We start from the raw sequence: 25,116 nt of genomic DNA on the forward strand, positions 1-25,116 counted from the left end.
GAACCCCTGATAAAATTAGTTGAAAAGGTATAAGCTGTGGTTAATTAAAACTTTCTTCATAAAAGCAAATGGATGAATGTTCAACTCCTGTTCCTGCCTCTTCATTTTCACTTATCAAGCCTTCAAATACTTCTAATAGTTGCTGTAATTGATAGCCAAGACACTCCCTCTTGAGAAAATTATGTAACAACTGCTAAAATTAACAGTTTTGGGCCAATAACCTAGAACACTTTCTCATTGTCACAATTTAGGGACAAAAGTTATGAAAACAGGAGGGAAATCATGTAAGTAAATGTAATAATTTCTGAAGAAATTTGCAGAAATGTATACACCTGTGTTTGCTGTAATCTACTTCCATTTACCAAGTAAAAGATTATTGAAGTATTTCCAAATGCTGATAGTTCAGAACAAGAATGCTGATTTCCAAATTTGATCTTATAGTTCTCTAAGATATTGACATACAAGGAAATTATATTTTAAATGTGGTTAGTCAAAAGCATGACATGTAGCATTCGTGGTGAGGCAAGAGTATTATGAAATCTATGAAAGGGGAAAAGTGATTCCACTGTTCTGAAAGTATATCAAAGACTAAAAAAAAAGGACTATGAGGAAGTTGTCAAATTAACCTGTTAGCAACCCCAAATGTATTTTGTTTCTAAATATTGAGAAGATCATTTCTAAATTATATAAAGATCTGAATGAAATTTATAAGAATTTGTCATTCCTCACTTGATAAATGGTCAAAGGATATGAATAGGCAGTTTTCAGTTGAATAAGGCTATCTATTCTCATGTGAGAAAATGCTCTATATTATTATTGATTAGAGAAATGCAAATTAAAACAACTCTGAGGTACTACCTTATACCTCTCAGATTGGCTAAAATGACAGAAAAAGGAAATGATAAATGCTGGAGGGGATATGGGAAAATAGGAGACTAATACATTGTTGATAGAATTGTAAAATGATCCAGTCATTCTGGAGAGCAATTTGGAATTGTGCCCAATAGGCTATAAAACTGTGTATATCCTTTGATCCAGCAGTGCCACTACTGGATCTATATCCCAAAAAAGATAATTAAAAAGAAAAGAGAAAATAATCTACATGTACAAAAACCTTTGTAACAACTCTTTTTGTGTTGGCAAAGATTTGGAAATTTAGGGGATGCCCATCAACTGGGGAATGGCTGAACAAGTTGTAATATATGAATGTAATGTACTTGTTTTATAAGAAATGATGAGCAGGGTGCTTTCAGAAAAACCTGAGAAGACTTACATAAACTGATACTGAGTGAAGAGAGCAGAACTAGGAGAACATTGTACACAATAACAGCAACATTTTATAATGATGAACTATGATAGACTTAGCTCTTCTCAGCAATACTGTGATCTAAGACAATTCCAAAAGACTTGGAATAGAAAATGCCATCCATATCCAGACAAAGTACTATAGAGACTGAATGTAATTGAAGCATACTATTTTTGGTTTTTTTCTATTTGTTTTTTGTCTTTTTTTCTTTATGTTTTTTTTCCTTCTTTCTGATTCTTCTTTCACAACATTACTGTTATGGGAATATATTTTAAATGATTGTACATGTATCACCCTCGATTGCTTGATGTCTTGGGGAGGGAGGAAGAAAAAGAAGGAGGGAGACAAACTTGGAACTCAAAATCTTAAGAAAATGAAAGTAGAAAATTATCTTTACATGTAATTGGAAAAAATAAAATATTATTAAATGAAAAAATAAGATTTTTTTTTTAAATTGAGGATGTTTTTCTTCTCTTTAGATGGTTCTTTGAAGTGGTCTGACAAGACTGCCCTATCCTATACAAACTGGAAAACAGGAAGACAGACAATAAAAAACAAGGAATTTTTTGCTGGCTTGAATACTGATGGCTTTTGGGATATCTACCCTTATAATACTGTTGGAGAAGCTCTTTATTTTCACCAACGCAGCATTCTTGCTTGTAAAATTGAAATGGGTAAGTTAATGAATCTAATTGTGATAATTAAGAGAAAAATGAAACAGGGCTGAATATTAGTTAAAATGACTTTGTTCTCATTATAATTAGAAAGGGAGCATTTAAATTCACAGGTGACAGTTTTTTAGCATAATGGGAAGTGATCCAAAAAACTGCCTAGAATAATACTAAGGGTGTAATCCCGTGATTGATTAGGACCTTGGCAATCGAATCCATTTGCAGCCTATTGACTAGAAAAAATGTGGAGAACTTAAAGATAGTTCAAGAGGAAACTCTGCAAGAACTAAAATGCAAGTACTGGCCTCTATGTTTTGATCTTTAAACTTAGTCATAGCTTAAGATTGAATTTTTTTAAAGTTGGACAGTGGTCACTGAAGAATTGAATTCAAGGAAAGGCAGCAAGGTATAGGGTATAGAGAACCAGTCAGAGTCAGGAAGACTTGTGTTAAAGTTTGGCCTCTGACAAATGCTAACTGTGGGACTCTGGGTGATTAATTCATTTAACCAGTCAATGCCACTAAATAATTCTCTAGTACTGTAAGCTACAGAGTTAGTGCTCATCTGCTCTAGTAAAGAGATTTTGTCACCAGAATTTTCCTATATCAGTGAAATCATAGGTCCAGTTCTTCTTACAACCACCACTACTACCAAAAAAAAATAAGGAAATAAGAATTGCCTTTCCCTTATTTTGTAAAGGATTATCATGTAATAATATATTTAAATAACAATCAAAGGATTTCAAAGCACCTTCCTCATAATTCTTTGCAGTATTTTCATCCCCATTTTATAGCTTTAAAATCTGAAGTACCCAGAAGTTATGAGACTTGTCTATGACCACACAGCCAGAAATATATAAGGTAGAATTCAGATCCAGGTCTGTATTCAAGTCTGGAACTCCATGTACTCTTCCATATTGCTTGTTCATAATTACACTGGACTTAAAGCTAGACATCCTTAACTCAAGTCACAGCTCCAACACTTACTAACCTCTCCATTTCTCATCTCTAAAATAGCAATACTTGCTCTACTTACTTTATAAGGTTGCTAAAAGAAAACCTTAAAGTGTCTGTGTGAGCAACTGTTAATTACAACCTACCAGAAGTGACTACAAATAATAACTAGCATCATTTATTGAGAATGTGGGGTACAAATTTAAATGGGAATTGTTTTAGTTATCGCTAAAAACTTACTGATAATGAAAATAAAACGTTATTTAGGGAAATTATGAAATTTCAATTTAGTTTTGAAATACTAGGTTAGATAAGAGGTAGCACTTAATGGAAATATAGAAGCAGTTTTCATAGTCTGCTGATAGATATTAGCAGCCTCCTTCCTTTACTTAATATCTTACTAGAATGCTGTAACAGTGAATGGGTAAAGGGGATGAAGTATCTTTCATTTGACCGTTTCCTAGTCTTTCTACAAAATATTCACTAGTCTTAGACTCGTGTCACATGCATGTCACACTTCACAGGTATGGGTCAGATTATGGTCCATAGGTAAACTAGTTATCCTCTTAAGGTCCCATCCATCCTAGACCTATTTTCCTTGAAAGAGAAAACAATATCAGGGACCAGGAACTGTATTTCATTTTGTCTTGACATCCCATTTTTTATAAGTAAATATTTGAATTTGATTTCATTTTATCCAAGGCCCATCCAAATGCCCCTTTATGGAAATTCTGACATGTCATCTACAAGCTATCTTTAGTAGCTGTTAGTAACTTTAGGCCAATCACTTAATCTTCAGGGGTCAGTTTCTTCATCTGACAAAGGGACCCAGACTACACAGTCTATAAAATTTCTTCCAAGTCTGACATTCTGGGACTATGAAACTTGAGGAGAATGACATGATCTAAATTGTCATTATTCAGTCCTATCATGAATCTTCACAAACAAATAAAAAAGAACACACACAAAGAGTAGATAACCAGTAGTGACCTGGAAATATTTAACAATTTATTCTCTAGGGGAGAAAATGTATGTATGATTTACTTTAATCTGCTTTATCATCATTTTCTCCATCAAAAAGTCAATAAATTAAGTCCCAATTTGTAGTATTTGCCAATTTTCGATGTATGTATATTCACATTAAAATTTTCACAATCAGCTTAAGCCATTACAAACTAATTCTAGCACAAAATAGCTTAAATTTAAATTATACCTACATTACTGTTATATTATCCTAGGTAGTATTTCTGTTTCCATTGATCCACAACATGCTGCCACCATTCTCTGAAAACATCTAGTAGCTTCCTGTTTACTGTGACATCAAACCCATATTCTTTAGCTAGGCCTTCAACGTCTTCCCTTCACTCCAATCTCTTAACAAGCATCCTTTGCTCTAGTCAGGCCAATCTCTTCACTGTCTGACAAACATTTTATACTATACATCTGTACTTTTATTCATTCTCTTCCTCTGAAGCAAAAGCTCCTAACCTTTCTTCTGTTACAGACCCTCTTGGCAGCCTTTTAAAGTCTGTGGATCCCTTTTCAGAATATTTTTAATGCAAAAACAAAATACATAAGATTACAAAAGAAACCAATTATATTGAAATATGGTTGTCATTTTTTAAATTAAGTTCAGGACTTTAAGTTGTGAACTGTTCCATACTACACTTTTTACCTCACTCCCTGTTTTCCTAAATCTAGCTCTCTTTAAGAGTCAATATAAGCCCATGATGTTCTTTATGAAACCCTAACCTAACAAAGCCAGAATTCATTGCTCTCTTCTTTCTCTGAATTCTTTACTGTCAGCACACAATTTAATATTTAATAGTGCTGGGAATCTTTATATATGTGTTTTCTCTCTCCAACTAGAATGCAAACACCCTGAGGACGGGGCTTATTCCTTCAAAACACCTGGCATAGTAGTGACCTTGTAACAGGACTTTACAAATACTTGGGTGGTTGATTTGAAATAAGTATATTATAATCATCCTTTAATTCTAAATATTCTCTATTTACTTAAAAAAATTTAATGATGAATTGAGTACCATACCTTTAAATAGTATATCACCTTATATAGTGCTTAGCACATAATCTTACACCCAGTAGGCACTTAATATAGATACTGACTTTCTGAAGTGTAATTTGAATTTGCTTAAATTCAAGCACTAATACCTTATTAACGTTGTAGTTGACTACAAGGAAGAATACAATCGTACTCTGCCACAATTAATTCCATATGAAGATTCCATATATAATGTTGTTCAAAAAAAGGTCACGTGGTATGAAGCATTGAAAGAATGTTCCCAAAATGAGGGCTCCTTAGCAAGTGTGCATGACAAAAATGGTCAGTTATTTTTGGAGGATCTTGCAAAACGTGATGGATTTCCATTATGGACTGGATTGTCAAGTCATGATGTAAGTAGCATATTACAGAATTATGTGTATAAAGCTTTCTCACATATATTCAGTCAGCATTATCTTCATTTAGTAGATGGAAGCATTCAGCTCATAAATTATGTATGAATCATAAATAGGTCCTACCCATAAATAATTAATTCTAAAAATTACTCTAAATTTGATGTTGTTGGGATATGATTTCCAAACCTGGCATGATAATTCAGTATAGTATATTAAATTGAGTCTAGATATCAGTTCTATTGGGGATTTTCTATTTAAAAACCTTTCTTGCTCCCCAGTCCAAAGCACCTAAATATCCTAAGAATTATTATAGTTCTGGATCACATTGTACTATCTATCTCACCAGAAATCCATGTTGCTTATTGAGATTTTGATTAGAGGTAAAAAATTGTGGGGTCAGATATCATACACATGGTCCCTCTTACAAGCACTCTTTCTTTTCTTGTGTGCCTATCCCTCCTTTTTTGACACCATTAAATACATTTATTTCCACTTTTTCTATCTAAATTGTAGCTGATAACAAACTACAATGGCAATGAATCATGTGAAAAATATGGCCTCTATCGTGATCCTGACAGAAACCAAATATAGTGATAGTAGTAGGTTTTGAATTTGTAATTCTAGAATTTCACTAGATGCTAGGAAATGATTGCTTATGACAATTTGAAGAAATTTTATTCATATACATAAAATAGAATCAGAGGATCATATAGACATTGAAAGGACCCACTTCAGAATGTTATAGATTTTTATAGTTGAGGTTCCAAGAGATAAGATCTTAATGTTATATTTGTAAAATGAAGGAGTTAGACATAGTTCTCTCTAAGATTCCTTCTAGCTCTAAATATCTTATCTCTATTTTTAAGATGTGTTTTAACTAAAAAAGAAAAAAGTTCTTTAAGATTATCACATTCATATGGCTCCCAGCATTTGTCACAATTTATAGAACAACTTTTTAAAAAGTCAGTCATCTAAAGACAGAATAAAACCTCAAGTTGAATATTCTAATTTCAACTTGTTTATAAGAAAATATTCTAAGTTTTGTGTAAAATCCTGAAATTGAAAGTCCTAGATTAATAAACCAAATGAAGATGCAATTAGTGAAACAAAGAAATATAAAACTAGTGTGTCATTCCATTTTAAGTGCATATGGTATTTTTTAAATCTAGATTGGATCTAAATTCAGATTCTCATTATTATTCATTAAAATAGGGAAGTAATTCAATTTTTGAATGGTCTGATGGAAGCACATTTGACTATAGTCCATGGAAGGAACAAAATTCTACGGGAAATTGTGTTGTCTTGCATCCCAATGGAATTTGGAAGTATGAAAAGTGCAGTTCTGTTATGGATGGTGCTATTTGTTATATACCTAAAAAAGGTAAGTCTTGCTTTAGAATGCCATTTGTTGCATGCATATGTTATATAACACTATCTTGGTGGTTCCTTCTCTAGAAAGTGGAGGCCTGCATCAAAGATATTTGACCACTTACCCATCAATAAAATGAGATATAATTTCTACTATCTTCCTGTTCCACTCTCCTTTCTGAATGTATGAATCAGGCTAGCTCTCTCATACTTTTTGTGAGGGAACTCATTACATTTATATCAGCAACAATAAAATATCAGAGGCTCAATAAACTTTAGAGCTGGAAGGGTACCTTAGAAATTATCTGGTCTCATCTACTGGTTTTATATGTAAGGAAGCTGAGGCCCAAAGAGGTTAAGTATTGAGTGTCCAAGATCACACGGTTTTATGGATGGTAGGAACCCTTCACAGATTTAAATTATTATTTATCCATGAAAACATTTAGATCATTTGAAGATTGTATTGTTGAAATGAAAATATATGTAAAATTCTCACCTTTGGACACAGGAACTGTAAGATATGTAATTTTAGAGAGGTCTCTCTAAAGCAAGGCTTCTTAACATAGAGCCCAGGGCCCATGAACATGAATGAGAAAAAATATGTATCTTCATTTTGATATAATTGATTTCATTTATTTTCATATTCTAAGAAGAAATCCATGACACACCAAAAAGTTAAAGCCTTTGTCCTGGAATTTCATGATAGTTCTGTAGGATAGATAGGATCTAAAATGTAATGAATATTCATCCTTATCCCAAGATTTAAAAAGTTACATTTAAGTCAGGAAACATTTATTAAGCACCCACTATGTGTAAGACCCTGTACTAATAAGCACTGGAGGGTATAAGTCCCTGACCTCAAGAAATAGCAATGTACATTGAGTCAGAGGTCCTGAATTCGCTTTATAGTTCTGCTATTTAGAATCTCTGTGACCTTGGTTCTTTTATCTTTTAATTTGGATTCAATCTTTAAGATACTTTTCAACTCTAAATCCTTTGATCCAATATGAAAAACTTACACTGAAAAGTTCTTTAAAACAGCTTTTCAAATTGCCCTTTAATAGTTATTGTTAGCCCCTAGAATATAAATAAATGATGTATTTACTACCACTTAATATAAATTGGACTGATGAGCTGCCTCTCATTTGCAGTAAAGGTACCAATCTATAAATGTTCAGAGAGATAGTGATTAATATTTATATACCATTTAGTGCAGCTAGGTAGTGCAATGATAGAGTTCTGGTCCAGAAGTCAAGAAGATTTGTCTGAGTTCAAATCTGGCCTCAGATATTAATTATGTGACACTAGGCAAGTTACTTAACTTTTTTGTCTCAGTTTCCTCATTTATAAAATGAGTTGGAAAAGGAAATGGCAAACCACTCTAATATCTTTGCCAAAACAAACAAACAAACAAACAAATTGGGATCACAAAGAATCAGATATGACCAAAACAACTGAACAAGAATAATAACAAAGTATAATTCTTATTCTAGGTCGGTCATTGGATCAAAACAAAAACCCAGGGAGATAGGTGCCATAATTGTCCTCATTTTATAGATTTGGAAACTAAAACAAGCAGATGAAGTGATTTACCCAATTAATTCCAGACCCAACACCCTAGCATAGTTTTCTATTTAAACCTAATCTACTAAACATCTTTTGTCCTAAAACAAAAAAAAAAAAAAATGACTCCAAACTTCTCTTACCATGGCATACAAATTGCTTTTGTTACTTATAGAGAAAGAAAAGTGAGAAGCAAGTAACTGATTCCAAGATGTTATGCTCATCAACCAGGAAATAGTGGTACTATGTAGAATAACATGGAAATTAGGATAAAAGGGCATTATTTATGGAAATAGTTTTGGATCTAATCAGTTTCCGATAGTCATGTGGAAATATCCTTTAGGCAGCTAGAGATATAAAAAGTTCAAGACTAGAAGTGAAAAGAATCCTCAAAATTAGTGATATAGCAACAAGATTATTCAATGACCAATTCTGATGGATGTAGCTCTTTTCAACAATGAGGTGATTCAAGTGTTCTAATAGACTTGTTTTTAAGAGATCCATCTGCATTAAAAAAGAGGACTGTGGGGACTGAATATGGATCTCTGCATAGCATTTTTACCATTTTTATTTTGAAAATAAAAGGCTATTATTGGTTTTTTTTTTTTAATATGAGGATGGAAAGTAAAAGAATGGGTAAGTATCTTTGTGAAATTAAGCTCACAGAGAAGGAAAACCAAAAGAATAAGAACTGAGTCTAGGAGATTTCAAGTTACAAATTGATGATTATTGTCATAGTTGCCTCAGAATAAAGGAGAAATATCAAAGAGGCATGTTATATAAGTGAATTAGATTTAAGTGAGGGAAGGCTATGCAAAGTTACTAACCTCACTCTTTCCTCTAGAGCTATCTTGCTCCAGTGGCAAGATATATATCAGGTTGACTGGAGAAAACCCTAGATGTGATAGAAAACCTTGGCTTTTTTAAACTGAGGTCTTTAATAGGTCTGTTTGTCTGAGGCAACACCAATTCTACCGGAGGATATCGGGGTTAATAAGGGAGGCAAATCAGTGTCGGAAAATCCAAGGAAAGAGAAAATTTCGCAATTATCTGAGTTGTTCCTTATCTTTGCTTTTTTATTTTTAGCATAAAAATAATCATAAGTTCACAGTTTACAAAACACCTCCAACTGTGAGCCAAGTCCAATAGAGAGTGTTAGACTCCATTGCAATCCATACTTAAATAAGAATACTCTCTACAGAATTTCCAACATGTAATCATTTGACCATCATTCAAGACCTCTTGGATTCCAAAGCAGAATATTTCACTTGAGGATAGCTTGCAAGCCCCTCCATACAATACTTTAGAAAAATTATTTAGAAGTAAATATTGTGTTCCCTTCAAGTTCTAAATCTGATCCTAGTCCTTCTGAACCTCAGTTTCCTTACATATAAATGCGAATGATTGTATTAGTACATTTTACCTCAGAGGGTTGTTGTAAGAGGAATGCTTTGCAAACTTTACAATTTTATATAAATGTTGAGTTTTATTCCCCTTTTTTGGAAGGAGAAGAGAGTATCATGTTATGATGGCAGGTAGATTCAGAGGACTTAGTTCAAATCCTGCCTTAGTCTCTTAACTATCTTTATGATCTTAACAAATCACTTAACTTTCTCTGGGCCTTAGTTTCCTTATCAATAAAATGAGGAAGATGGACTAGATGTCCTCTGAGGTCTCTTCTAGCTCTTCATCTATGATCTTATAAAGGTTGTCTTCTAATTACAATAGTTTAAAAAAACTATATCTCAAAAAAGTGAACTCTAAGAAGAGAAGGACCCTTGCCCTTCATGAGATTTTATATTGCTACCTGATTACAGGTTGTCCTGTGCTTAAAAAAAAAAAAGAGAGAGAGAGACACAATTTTATTTGGAAGATACAGTTTCTCCTATATACCTTTAAGTAATCAACTTCTTATTCTTTTTTTGCAGCTAAACAGCAACCTTTTCAAAAATCCTCATCACGGTGTCCATCCAAAGGGACCCTATGGATTCCATTTGGAGATTCCTGTTATACATTTGACAAGGCATTATACAATTTCTCTGAGGCCAAACAACTGTGTCCAGAACTTGGTATGGTACTCTTCTTGTTACTTAATTTAAATTAGCTCAGGGTGAAATTAAGAAAACAAAAGCAAAGAAATTCACAATGATTTATATCATCCTAGATAACAATACAGTTTCAGTGAAAATAGTAAAAAAAAAAAATTATTTTTGAGTCATGGCAGTAATGAGGTAAGTATATAGGTCATTTTATTGGATCTCCAGTTCATGGATGCACAATTCATGGAGATCATTTACTGAGATTGCATATCTAATAGAGTGTCCATACAGTCAGTATCCTTGCATTAACAATTTAATCACACAAATCATCCAATTATCCTGCTCTTGTCTATGAAGAGTCTCCTAATTTCTTTTTATCTGAAAGGATGTTCTAATGGATGATGGCTGTTGAGTAATTGTATCTATGATATGTTATTCTACATATCAAACAAGATAAATTAAGAAAATCCTAACAGTAAAGGATGTAAAGAATTCAAATTTTCTATGGAGCTTTTATCCATGTAGTGATAGTTTTGTCGTTTTAGGCAGCTAGGTGGGGCAGTGGTTGGCATTCTGGGCTTCGCGGCAGAAAAACCTGGAGTCATTCCACTTTCAGATATTTCCTAGCTATGTAACCATGGACAAGTCACTTAAACTTTGCCTTAGTTTCCTCCTCTGTGAAATGAGGATATTAGTACATTTAATCCACCACAGCTGTGATGATGATTAAAATGAAATAATATTTAAGCACTTTGCAAGTCTTAAAGTACTATATAAATACTTGCTTTCATTATTATTATCAGTATGTATAATTTGGGACAAATGGTAGTATTCAATTAGTATAAAATATATTTAATATGTACATCTATACCTTTCTTTTCTGTTAATTATCTTACCAAAACTTATTCTGACAGCACGCTAACTCTTAGGTGTCTATATCCCCTGAACAATCACCTGTTGCAGGTCCTTCTTATTCCATGACTCCTTTTGGAGGCTGAACATGGCTTCCTGAAGAGGACAACAGTCTAACTACAATGCTGGACCAACCAATAAATCAGCAAGCATTTATTGAGCACCTACACCATATACTAGACAGTAGGCTAAGTGTTAAGCATACAAAAACAAAAGTGGCAGTCATTGACCTCAGCAAGCTTACACTCTTAATTCTGAGCCTACAGACCCTTTACTTGGAAACTGATGAGAAATTGTGTTGGGATTATATAATCCTTTTAAAGGTCTATGCTTTGATTTCCCAGTTAAACATTTCTATTCCAGGATCTGGTATTGCTTGGGAAATGAGGCAGCATGTTTGTGAAATGATGATAGACATGAGGGATCAAAGCTACCTAGCCTAGTCTTCTACTTACCAATCATTTCCTATTTTGAGGACCTGCAATGGGCAGGTAAAAGTCCATTTCTATGACCAAATGTACTTGTTTAAATTCTGTCATGAAGAGAAGATATTTTGGAAGGCTTCAGGACCCAAAACATATTAGAAACATTTAATTTCTCTATTAAAAACTGTTATAAGCATAAGGTGATGTTTCAGTCAAGCTAAAAATAGCTGGCTGTTTTTCTATCACCTTATTTCCCTAGTCATTATCTCTAGTGGTTGTGACACAGAAAGTCCAGAAGACTGAACCCTAAGGATCAAAAAAGTATTACCATAAAGATATTTCTAAGAAGTTAAAAACCTTTAGGTACAAAATTATCAATCTTGAAATTTGGGAGCCATTCTTTCCTACTGGCTCTCCTTTTAGGGAAATAGAGCTATATGTTGCATAATTCTAGAAGCTACAGGTTATATGTGGCCTCTTTGGGGTTAGTTTCAATATAAAAGCTTAGGATTTTTAGGTAAAGATTGATTTTTACATGGATTTTTATATCAACATTTTTCCATAATAGCATTCTTTAATGTATTACAGATTAGCCATTTGTATATATTGAAAAGTTCTAAAGTAGATAAGCTTTTAATATACTTAATTGTACTACTTCAGATAGTGCAGCAACCATTGTTACCATAAAAAATGAAGATGAGAATATGTTTGTGAGCAGAATGATAAGAGAGCATAATTATGTCACGATGAGAGTTTGGCTTGGATTATCTCAACACTCTAATGGTAAGAATTACTTTTCTGTGTGTTCATTGTGCAGACAAATCGTCAACTGGTCTCATAGAAACTTGTCTCGTTTTCAGCCTTTTCCAGAGAATATAAAATGGTGAACTTTACCAAAAAAAAAAATTCTTCAGTGTTCAAGCTCCTGCAACTTTAGTACTGGTAAAAGGTTCTATGGTTGTTTAGTCTGAGTGCAAATTAATCAACAGACATTTATTGAGTACCTACTATATGAAAGACAATTAGGATACAAAGATAAAAGACTCTGCCCTAAAGGAGTTTACATCCTAATGGAAAAGACAGAAGTTATGCAAGGAGAAATGACAGGAATATGGAAGACATAGGAAGCAGAGGGTGGGTTTAAGAATGATTTTTATTTTAGATGTGTGAATTTTAAAGATATCTTTGTGACATCCAATTGGAAATGATCAATATAATAGTAATAATGATAATAGCTGGTACTTCATAACATATTATCTTAGTTGATCTTTGACAATCCTGTGACACAAGTGCTATTATCATGTCCATTTTAAGGCAGCAGCTGTTAAAAGTTCAGTCTTCACTGTACTTACATATTAATTCCTAAAACTGATTGATCTGTACTTTGGCTTAAGACCTAAGCAATTAATTTAAAGCAGTTTTTCATTGGTGGAAGTTTTCAGAAGGATTTTGACTTAACAAAGAGAAGGAATTAGGGCTATTTTTAAAGCTAAAAATATATTTGTAGTGAAGATGCTTTCATCCAAACCACATTATAAGGAATATAACTCTTCATGATTCATAATCTTCTCATATGTTTAGTCAAAATTTTAGAGGTGATAACCAAGCCTTACTATAATCCCTTCCTACAGATGAGTCTTGGAGCTGGTTGGATAATTCAGTAGTAGAATATGTCAAATGGGGAAATGAAAGTAAGAACATTGGTGGAAATTGTAGCATTTTGCTGGCCTCAAGTGAAATGTGGACTAAAGTTAAATGTGACCAAGGTTATGGAAGAGTTGTCTGCAAAGTTCCTATGGGTAAGTTTTGTCTTGGTCTTATACTATGTAGAGGTTTATACTAAATTAAAATACTTCTGTAGAATTGCACGTTGCCAGAAAAATGATACAAATATCAAGCAGGGGCAAAGGTTTGACTTTGGTTCAAGGTTTATCAATCAAGGTTCCTGAAGTAACACTCCAATGAATTATGGAGACACATTTGGAAACTAACAAACATATTTAACCTTCATGTAAACAGATTTTTAAAACTTAAAACTCCTTCATTTTATAAGAAATTTTTAACTTTGAAAACTTTTTAAAAACTTGATTTAAGGGCCGCTAGGTGGTGCAGAGGATAGAGCACCAGCCCTGAAATCAGGAGGACTTAAATTCAAATCTGACCTCTGACATTTAACACTTCCGAGCTGTGTGACCCTGGGCAAGTCACTTAACCCCAATTGCTTCAGCAAAAAACAAAACAAACAAACAAACAAAACTTGATTTAATTGAGGCAGTAGAGTATAATAATAAAAAGCCAAACTTAGTACCAAAGGACCTGAATTTACCATTTTTTAAAGGAAAATCACTTAACCAGTTCATACCTCAATTTCCTCATCTATAAAATTAGGGTAGAAAAGATGTTGTTTAAGGTCTCTTTCAACTCTAAGTTTATGATCATATGAATGTGTAGATTTCATACTGGCCTTCTTTTTATTTCATTATTAACTTATTTTTCTTCTTTTCTCAGACCCATTAATTTTCACTGTAACTTTGAATCTATTCATGGATTGTTTTTAATTGTTACTAACTACTGAAAATCATCAGGGGAGAAAATAATTACACAGATGTTTCATTACTCACTGGTACCATAGTATAAAATATCACAATAATGATTTTATCTCCGTGAGAAAAAAGCTGAATTTTTCACAATTCATCACTTCTTTCCATGTGCAGGTTGGGAGTTAAAGGGAGGCAAAATACATTCTCACTTCAATGAGCAGAATATTAAAGATAAAACATTGGTGCTAATTTATTAATCACTGTAGGACTGGAATTGTAGAAAGCTAGAAATCTATAGCTTAAATCACTCTGGTGATTAAATCATTTAAAATTAAGTGATTCACAAATAACAGTTTAACCAGGGCAAAGGAAAATTCCCTGTAATTATAGATCAGTCCAATGCAAATGAAACATAAGAAGATTATAGTTTTTAGCATCTTGTCTAGGATCAAAAAATATCCTGAAGCATGATACTTTAAAAAGACTGCTCTGAGAATATGAGAATTGTAAAAGTTTCTTGATCTTTTTTTTAGAAGAAATTGCCCTATAAATCAACAGAATATTAATTAAATGCATTTTATACAGTAAATGGAGCAGTTAAGTGGTACAATTGATAAGGTGCCTAGAGTCAGGAGGACCTGAATTCAAATCCAGCCTCAGGTAGCTGGGCAATTCACTTAATCCTGTTTGCCTCAGTTCCTCATCTGTAAAATGAGTTAGATAAGGAAATAGTAAATTGCTCTAATAGCTCTGCCAAGAAAAACCCCAAATGGGGTCATAAAGAATGGAACATGATTTAAAAAGACGAACAAGAAATATAGTAAATAATGTGGTGCCTTTTTTTCCCAAATTAATTGCTGAAGTTAAGTTTCTATCTCTGTAAAGTGAACTGGAGAAGAAAATGGCAAACCACTCCATTACCTTTGCCAAGAAAACTCATAAATTGAGTCACCAAAGAGTCAAACACAACTAAAACAACTGAACAACAAAAACAATCACTTTATGTATAATTTGTAAAGCACTTTACAAATATTATCACATATGACTCTCACAACAAGCTTGGGAGATAGATGCTATTATTACCACCATTTTACAGATGAGGAAACTGAGTCAGAGAGCGGTCCACAATCATACAGCTTTGAAGTATCTTATTGAAACAAACACTTTAGAATTTTATATGTACTGCCATATTTTTTAAAAAAAACTTTTTACATTAAAACTATAAAAAGTCGATTATTTTTTCCTCTTTCATTTCCTCCAACATCTAATCTCTCTCTCTCTATTACAGGAACAAACTACAGAGCAGCTGCTATCACCATTGCTGTTATACCTTTCTTAGTCTTTGTCTGTGTTCTGATTTGGTGCTTCTACCAAAAGAAACGTTTTCACTGGGCTGGCTTCTCCTTGGTGCGCTTTGACCACGGAGTGGATGAAGATGAGATTGTGCTTCCATCATTCCAGGACTGAATTATTCTAAAAATTTATCGATCTTGTCATTTGTTAAAGAAAAGTACATTTTCAAACTTTCAAGGAGCATGATGTCTATTTCACCAGGACCAAATTTAAAGCCTTTAGGAATATTTTAGGTCTTGAAAGTTTGGTTGATTATTTTTTTATTAATATTCATACTCAGTCACATGCCATTTTTTATTATTTTAATTATTAGAATGGTGAGATGGAATGAAAATGCAAATGAATATGCAAATAAAAGATCGTTTAGTGGGCATTTAAACTGACCATGTCACAACATAGGAAACAGAATATATAAGAAAACAAATGAATACTATTGTGCTAGGTCATACATCTCTAATTGGTGGAAAAAGTGAAGGTAGAAGTTATGTTATATTAGAACTTTCTGTCTTGTGGACAATGCAGTTTCCCATTTGTTCAATCATATTACAACAGGTATATTCTGATTATGTAGAACAAAGTATATGATCAGAAAACAACCAAATTTAAATATTTAAATTTAATTTAAAATCTTAATTATTTAAAAAAAATTAAAGATGGCCAGAGAGGAGTGTTGTTTTTCCTTTATCCTTTGCCTAAGTTAGGCTGGGAAATAGCATTTAAGGAGAGGGAGAAGGGGAAAGAGGGAGTAACTAATTTTTTTTTCTAATGTGAAACCATGAGAAATATTGATTAATACCTGCTTGTCAACTTTTAACAAACTGCTACTTATACTACACGTTTTGATTATAACTAACACTTCTTTCCTCTCAAAAATTAATTTCTTATTCATAATTTTGCTTGGAATGACGCAGCTTCTCACCTTAAAAAAGCTTTGGTTCTTAATTTCCTGAAGTATGGGGAGAAAAACACTATTTTCAAGTTAGATGGGCATTCAATTCACCCCATTACTGTGAACAGTGTTTTTATGTAATTGTTCATGTGCTGAAGGTCATTGTTTCCCATTAAAGGGAACCAAGTAAAGCAGCAACTGGAAAATGAGACATGATATACCTCACTGGGCTAATTTTTAACTAAGATAATTTTGACTGAGACTGGTTTCTTATCTTTCTACTACCAAAGAAGAACTAGGGATATCAATGGACAAGCATTTATTAAATATTTATAATGTGCCAGAAGCTGTGTTAAGCACTGGTTATAGAAAGACAAAAGCAGTGTTTGCTCCTAAGGAGCTTCCATTCTAATTAGGGAGAAGGAAACATGTAAATAAGTAGCTGGTACATACAAGACAATCTTAAGGGGAAAGTAGGGCAATGAAGATGAATGGGACTGATTGAGTCACATGATCCCTGTTCCCAGAACTGGAACCCTGGGGGGGTCATATGATCTCTGGAGAGATGAATTTTAACCCCTGGGATACAGGAAGTTGCAGGAAGTGACAAGCCCTGTCGAAGGCAGCCAACATTGGTGACCATTGGTCAAGGATGATTCCGTCTTTTTAGTCTATCCAATGAGCCGGGATGGCTCCCGGATGTATCTGGGCCTCTCCCTGCAGGGACTAACGCTTTCTCTTTGTACTTGAAGATGTCTCTGATTAGTTAATTGGGAAAGGGGGTCTTGCACCCGTCCCACACACACAAGGAGAATAATGGATGTATCCTATACCTGTGAACATAGATTTTTAAATTGAGATTTAAAATTATTACAATTCCTATCATGATGTTTAATATGATTTATCTAGGAACATTAATTTTCTACAGTTAATGCTATAACATTGTCTAATTTGGAATCTAGTTCTAATGATGGCACCCTCTAGAAATGCTAATTTTGTATAAATGTTTTATTCAGTATTCTACTTATAAATATTTGTACTTCGGAGAATTTTTGTATACAAATATTCATAGTTTTATTTTATCGCTTACTCCCAAGGCTATTAAATTATGTTAAAGTTGTGAATAGTTTTCTAAGTCTTAATATATTCTTCAAATATCTTGTTTTATTGGAATAAACAAATGCCTTAAGTCCATTATACCAGTTTCTTCACCCTAGAAATTGTACAATATAGCAACTGAGTCCATATCATTAAAAGAGTTAAGACAATGTATTTATGGGAGATGTATAAATTTGTACAATAACAAGTGCCTTAAGTTTTTTTTTTTAATAAAAACAATTGGAATTTTTGAGGAAATTATTTCCAGATTGTGATTCATTATAGTGCATAATGTTATGAGTAAATGAATGGTTTGCTGTCCTGATCAGAATTCCCTGCTTTAAAAGACGGAAAACCTTACCAACATTGTAAAATTAAATTGCCAGCTATCCTTCATATTTCTGATGGATCCATTTTCATGAACTGAGAGTTGACTCATTTAGTGAATGAAATGTGTACATTTCTAGATTTCTTAGAATATTTAGAATTGACTCCCATTCAAATTCAGTAGCATCTTGCACTGTCCTCTCTATTTTGTCTATTTCAATATGGATGAGTTTGGGAGTGGGGAGAAATAGAAAAGCCTTAGGAAAAACTGACTTATTGTGCATTTAGTGGTGTGGGTAATAGTATAAGTGGAATAATTAAAAATGTGCCTTCAAACCAATCTTCACTAATATAACAACTTCTTGACAAAATAGCTGCTTGAATTCCCACATACCTACTGCAACAAAATCCTGAAGTTTATAACAGAATAAATAATCTAGAATGTCAATGGGAACTTCCAGTAAGTGGCATCTTCCACCCCAAAACTGCACAAAAAGTGGAATAGAAGCCCATAGAAAATATCGGGAAAGGGTCCCTTCTCCAAAGTGAGCACCAGTATAACTGGAGATAGAAGGCTCTTCTGAGAAAGTTCCAGGATAAAGAGACTTTGGAAGCCCTGGAGATGAACAGTGGATATGGATAACAATCAGAGACACTAACCAACAAAGTTGCAAAGATCAGATCCTAACAGCTTAGGATCAAGTACTCTGAGACCCCTAACACTTCATCCTGGGTTGCCAGAAAGGGCTCTGAAACTCAAATTGGAAGGAGGAGGAACATTGAAGGTCAGGGAATGTCAATGAAAAAACCAAGAGATCTAGAGTAAGATCAAATGGGGCTGGGGATGGTTGTGGGAGAAGTTGAAGGCAAAATCACAAAGTCCCAATTCAGGAATTTTAAACTTCAATCAGGCCAATCAGGTGTCTGCCCTAAGCCTTCTCAAGATATTAACAATTACATAAAAACAAACAACTTTGAAAATCCCAATCACCATAATGGAATCAACTGTAGTTCCAGAGGACTCACAATAAAAAAAAAACATGCTACCTCCAAATAGCTGATGAATTCAGAGGGTTGATTGAAGCATATTTGAGGTGGGGGAAGGAGCAAGAAGGAAATAGTTAATATAGAGATTTGTCTTACCTGACAATTCATATTTGTAATAGATTTTGTTTTTCTCACTTTCTCAATGAATGGGAGAAGAAGAAATGGAAAAAAAAAAGAATTTGGAACTGAAGATAAAATTGAATTATTAAAAAATAACAATTCCCCTGCTCAAGAGGGTAACTTTGAAATAACTACACAATTTTCTGCAGATCATACACAGTTCAAAAATGTTTGTTCAGGGTGAAACTAAAGACCTTTCTGGATCTTTTGCCTTCTCCCTAAACTCAATAATTATTAGTTTCCCCCCCCCCTACTTCTCCTTGATCAAATTCAAAGCCTAAAGTCTAAATAGCTAATTAAAACTAGCATTAAAAGTTGAGAAAATCTTAATGTCACTTTCTCCTAGATAATAACCCTCTATTTAATATGGGCCACATTTTAGTCATCATATAAAACCAATAGAAGAGAATCTTTGAGTCAAAGGGATTTTTAGCCCCATGCTACCCCATCTCACACACATCATACTACATCACTGGTTCTAATAAGCTCTTTGAATACAATTTCAAATACAAAGAAGTTGAAGGTTCCAGAACCCTATAAAGAGTAGAGAAAAATTTAAACTGGGTAGAAAAAGTTAAATGAACTGGATCTTTTTTAAGCAAAGGGAATTACAAGCCAAGAAAATGTCTAAAATAAGTCTTCAAACTGAGTGGATGCCCATCAGTTGGGGAATGGTTGAATAAGTTATGGTATATGAATGTTTTAGAATATTATTGTTCTATAAGAAACTATCAGCAAGATGATTTCAGAAAAGCCTGTAGACACTTGCATAAACTGATGCTAAATGAAGTTAAGTAGAACCAAGAGAACATTATACACAACAAGAAGATTATGTTATGTTCAACTCTGATGGATGTGGCTCTTTTCAACAATGAGGTGATTCAGGCCAATTCCAATGGATATGATAGAGATAGCCATCTTCATCCAGAAAAAGGACATGGGGACTGAATATGGATCACAACATAGTATTTTCACCTCTTTTATTGTTATTTGCTTGCTTTTTTTCTCTTTTTTTTCCTTTTTCATCTGATTTTTCTTGTGCAGCATGATAATTGTGAAAATATGTATAAAAGAATTGCACATGTTTAACCTATATTGGATTATTTGCTGTCCAGAGGAAATGATAGGGGAAAGAGAAGGAAAAAATTTGTAACACAAGGTTTTTCAAGGGTGAATATTGAAAACTAACTGCATGTATGTTGAAAATAAAAAACTATTATCAAAAAAAGTCTTCAAAATGCAGAGCTTTAAAATTTTTGAAAGTAGAAACAATCAGACTTGAAACTCTACCTGCCTGTTTTAGATGTATATATTATATATAATGTATATATCTATATTTACATCTATAATTAGATATATATATAATATATATGAGTACATATATGTCTCCTGTTACATATACTTGTGAATATACAAATATATGTATGTACATATATAACAATACTCATACATACACATGTGTCTCCTTTTCTTGGCTTCATCCTTGACAGAGTATTAGGAAGCAGCTCTGTCTGCTTTCCTCTTCAATTCTTCTCATGTGGATGAACAAGAGGTTGAGTTTGGTCTAATTCAAGTTTCTATTAGTAATTCAATTCTATCTTTTACAAATATATGCTTGTATGTTTTATTTGTATTAAAAAGATTTTTTTAGAATTACTGTTAAGAATTATATCCTCAATTTATATAAGAATTCACTTTTGTTGAATCCATATATATATTTCACTGAGCTAGAAATTTCTTTCAAAATCCATATATTTACTAGTTTTCATTAAACATATAATATGTATATATAATATACATACACATACATGCACACGCGCACACACACACATATCCCCATAGTTCCCAGAATACAAACAAGAATATTATGTTGCTCCCCCTAGTGGATTTACATAAGATATAAGTGATTATAATTTAAAATGTCAGCTATTTAATTTTATTAAATTATCTACATGACATTCTTTTTTAAATCAACAAATGAATTACCACATTTGTGAAAAGGTTTACACTGTGGAAAAATAATATGGGACTTCAATAATGAAAGTGATTGGTAAAGATCTAATCATATCTGAAAGTGTTTTATAAATAGTTTTTGGATTCTAAAGTTATTTTTTACAGTGTTATTTACAATTTTCCTTATATAAATGCTGAAGGATCCTTATTCAAAATTGTACCTAGGTTGATACTGGGTCTATATCAATGTGCTTCTAGATGAAAATAAAATTATAACATGGGGGAATGGTTAAATGGTATTGCCTTAATATAATGAAAAGCCATAATGAAATAAATGAGTGATATGAAAAAATCTGGAAAGATCTTTATGAAATACTAAGAAATTAAGATAAGTATTAACTATAAAAATGGAGTACAACCTATTTCAAAGGGAAAGTGAATGAAAAGAAATGGACAAAAAATCTTAATAAGAATTCATAGGGAGTTACTGGGAAATTATGAAACTTTATGGGATTTGGGACTTCATCAGTGGACAGAAACTCCATTAAGCAATGATTTTCAATAATTGTTCTATATCTTAAAGTCTTAGAATTTCTTGGGACATGTGATTTGGTAGTTTATCCCGTCATAGAAACAGTATTGACACTAAGATTTCAATTTCCTACATCTAAGCTGCATTTCTTTGGGTATTAAAATGAATTCATATTATGCCACTGTTGCTCTCAAATGGCATGGGATTTAATAACCAAGTGTTATTACACAGAGGACTCCACTTATACCATACTGTCTTAGTCAGAATTAAGAAATCTAAGCATTAGCACTATTTACCATATTAGTCTAACTGTAATAATAAACTTTTATATGGTACCTTAATGTTTAGTATGAAAAAGATCCCTAGGGGCAAACTTTTGAAAAGCTAAGGGATGAGATTCTCATTGGATATACAGACACAAGTGGATTCTGATCTACAGCCTAGATTGTTGGGAGGCAATCTGAATCAGTGAAATCACAGATCTTTCCAGAGTTAAGAAAAAGTAAGTGGAAGAATTTATAAGAATTATCATTTGAAGAAGAAATCCATCTTCTTTTAACTTCTCTTGTCTTGAATCTCTTTCCTTGTGCTGTCTCCACAATTGTCACCACAATTATGGAGGTAGCAAAAAGGTGGTAGTACCTATGTTTTTATATATTTTATAGATTGCCATAGTCAAAAATTTCATCACCAAGTGGCTATGTCTCTGCTGTTTACTTTTTTTAAATTAATTAGATCCATAATGCATCACTGGGTCAGAATTTAAAGAATTTCTAGTTTGATAAGATCTGCCACAATTTGTTAAGACCTGAAATTTGCCACCACAGCTATGGAGAACTCAGAATCACCACCATGCCATAATAAAGTATAAGAATAAGATCCAATCACAGATTATTCAAAATATCAACTACCAATCTTTAGGAAATAATGCTGCTGTGGGAAACAGATTCAAGATGGCAGATTAAGAGCAGCTACCCAATTAACAGGGCTACTAGGTGGCTTAGTGGAGAGAGACCAGACCTTGAATCAGAAAAACTTATCTTCCTAATATCAAATCTGACCTAAGACACCTTTTTGCCTCAGTTTCCTCATCTGTAAAATGCTCTGAGGAAGGAAATGGCAAACTATTTCTCCCCCCCCAAAAAAAAAAACAACCCTCAAATGGTACCACAAAGAATCAGACATGACTAAAAATGCAGTGGAATTCTCCCAACATTTCCCACTGAACAACTTTAAAATTTTCCTCAAATAAAATTTTAGAGCAACAGAACCATCAACAACAATAAAATGGGGCAAGATAATTTTCTAGCCTAAGAAAACAAGAGGTAGGCAGGAGAAGTCTATAACTTCATGGTGGAGTTCCTAATAGAGGTCTGGTGTCTACACATGGAAGAGGAAGAGGAAGAGAAGAAGGAAGAGGAGAAGAAGGAGGAGGAGGATGTAGCTTTTCAGAGCTAGCTCTGAAAATAGTAACATGAAAAAACCTGAAGCTTGGGATACCTCAGGTGAGCAGAACCCAACTTTAATATAAAGTTCAAAGTCAAGAAGTAGGCTAAAAAAGTGAGCAAACGAGGTGGGGAGGAAAGGGGGAACAGAGCCAAAATGGTGGAGAAGACACACATGTCTAAGCTCTTTCTTACCCTCAGACTACTTCTTTTATGAAAAGCCTCAGAATTAGTGCTTGACTGTCAAAACCCACAAATATTGAGAGTACAATACATTACTAACAGAAGATATTCTCGAAATTCACCAGAAAAGGTCGTTTTTTGCTTGCGAGCGGGGATGGTTAGGCCAGGCACAGCATCAGGAAAGTTGGCAGTGAGAGCACAGAAGGCATCTTACACTGAGCAGACTGGAGCGGGGCAGGGTTTTGTGAAGATCAAGTTAGCACCCTGGATGCCTTAGAATCAGCTGGAGTCAGGATAAGCAAAAGTCCTTGGTCTTATTCTTGGTCTTTAGGGGTAGAAGTGAACAGGATGGACACAGGATCTCCAAGACCTTCCTTTTCTCTATCTACCACCAAAGTGACTGTGGCTTGTCTTACCTCACCCCCTAATCCCTCCTACAATCATCTGTATACACCAAAAGATTGAATCAGCACAGAATAGTGGGAAGGGCCATTTTCCAAGCATATGCTAATAGAGTATTGTCCAGTCGACAATTAGCCTTAAGTGTTTGGTTGTCCAACCTCAGTGCATCAACTCATAGTTTTAGCCCTTTACAGGGTATGGTCTCACTTGACAAAAAATTTGCAGGGAGAATTTTACCACAGTGTAAAACTTTGCTCTGGCAGCGAGCCAGTAGATCAGCAGAGAAGCTATAAACACAGCAGGTAAAGACCCAAAAAAGCTAGAGTCTTTCAGGACCTGGCCACACCCACCCAGCACCCAGAGTGACTCAGTACGCTTTCAGAGCGCAACCACTGCTCCCAGTGCAGCCATTGCTGTCCCACTGCTGCTTTGCTGCTACTTCCTGTTGTCTATAGAGGAAGCTTGGTAACACCACACTGCTCCAAAAGCAAACAGCAGTTTTTTGTTTGTTTGTTTGTTTGTTTTTGTATTTGTTTTTTTTTGTTTGTTTGTTTGTTTGTTTTGGGGGGGTGTTGTTTAAATGAGTAAAAAGTTAAAGCAAGCTCTAACTGTACATAGCTTCTATACAGATAGAGAGGAGACTTCAAATCCTGAGGAGACTAAAAGCAGATTATCTCTAGATAAAACTCTAATCGGGGATATGATCTAATCCCCACCACACAAGGCTCTTACAGAAGAAATTTAAAAAGATCTTACAAGAGAGCTAGAAGAAAAATGGGGAAAGGAAAGGGAAGCTTTGCAAGAGGATCTGAATAAGTCATCCTACTCATTAAAAGATAGAATAGATAAAGAAATCAAAGAAATAAAGAATTAATGAATGGGAAAAAGAAAATAGCTCTCTAAAAAATAAAATTGTGAAATGGAAAAAAATTCCATAGAACAAAACAACTCATTTAAAAACTCAATTGGACAATTACAAAAAGAAATAAAAAATAAATTAAGAAAATAATTCATTAAAAATCAGAATTGAACAAATGGAAATGAATGACTCAAGGAGACATCAAGAATCAGTCAAGCAAAACCAAAAAAAAAAAAAAAAAGAAAAAAGAAAAAATAGAAAAAATGTTAAATACTTACTGGAAAATAGATCTAGGAGAGATAATCTGAGGATTATTGGACTTCCTGAAAATTATGATTAAAAAAAAGAGCCTAGACACTATTTTTCAGGAAATCATCAAAGAGAACTGCCCAGATATTATAAAAACAGAGGGTAAGAGAGACATTGAAAGAATTCCTCAATCACCTACTGAAAGAGATCCCAAAATCAAAATTCCAAGAAATATTGTGGCTAAATTCTAGAACTATCAGACCAAGGAAAAAATACTACAAGCAGCTAGGAAAAAACAAATACAGAGGAGCCACGATAAGGATTACTCAGGATCTAGAAGTGTCCACATTAAAGGATCAAAGGGCCTGAAATCTAATATTCCAAAAGGCTAAGGAACTTGGTATGCAGCCAAGTATAATTTACCCAGCCAAAATGAGCACTTTTTTCTCAGGGAAGAAGATGGA

The 25,116-nt window shown here is 33.5% G+C and overlaps 1 protein-coding gene across 1 annotated transcript in view; it reads left to right on the top strand.

Annotated features, from left to right (window-relative positions):
* LY75 (lymphocyte antigen 75) overlaps nt 1–17,793 on the top strand; it is a 100,980-nt gene extending 83,187 nt beyond the window's left edge. Inside the window, exons 29-35 of the mRNA XM_051990670.1 lie at nt 1,786–1,980; nt 5,119–5,345; nt 6,561–6,729; nt 10,208–10,348; nt 12,316–12,438; nt 13,287–13,454; nt 15,484–17,793. Of these exons, the coding sequence (XP_051846630.1) occupies nt 1,786–1,980; nt 5,119–5,345; nt 6,561–6,729; nt 10,208–10,348; nt 12,316–12,438; nt 13,287–13,454; nt 15,484–15,662 (1,202 nt within the window). The 3' untranslated portion in view covers nt 15,663–17,793. The remainder of the gene's footprint in view (nt 1–1,785; nt 1,981–5,118; nt 5,346–6,560; nt 6,730–10,207; nt 10,349–12,315; nt 12,439–13,286; nt 13,455–15,483) is intronic.
* Nucleotides 17,794–25,116: the final 7,323 nt, after the last annotated feature.

The sequence above is a fragment of the Antechinus flavipes genome, chromosome 3 (genome assembly GCF_016432865.1).
Source record: "Antechinus flavipes isolate AdamAnt ecotype Samford, QLD, Australia chromosome 3, AdamAnt_v2, whole genome shotgun sequence".
Classification (NCBI taxonomy): Eukaryota; Metazoa; Chordata; class Mammalia; order Dasyuromorphia; family Dasyuridae; genus Antechinus; species Antechinus flavipes.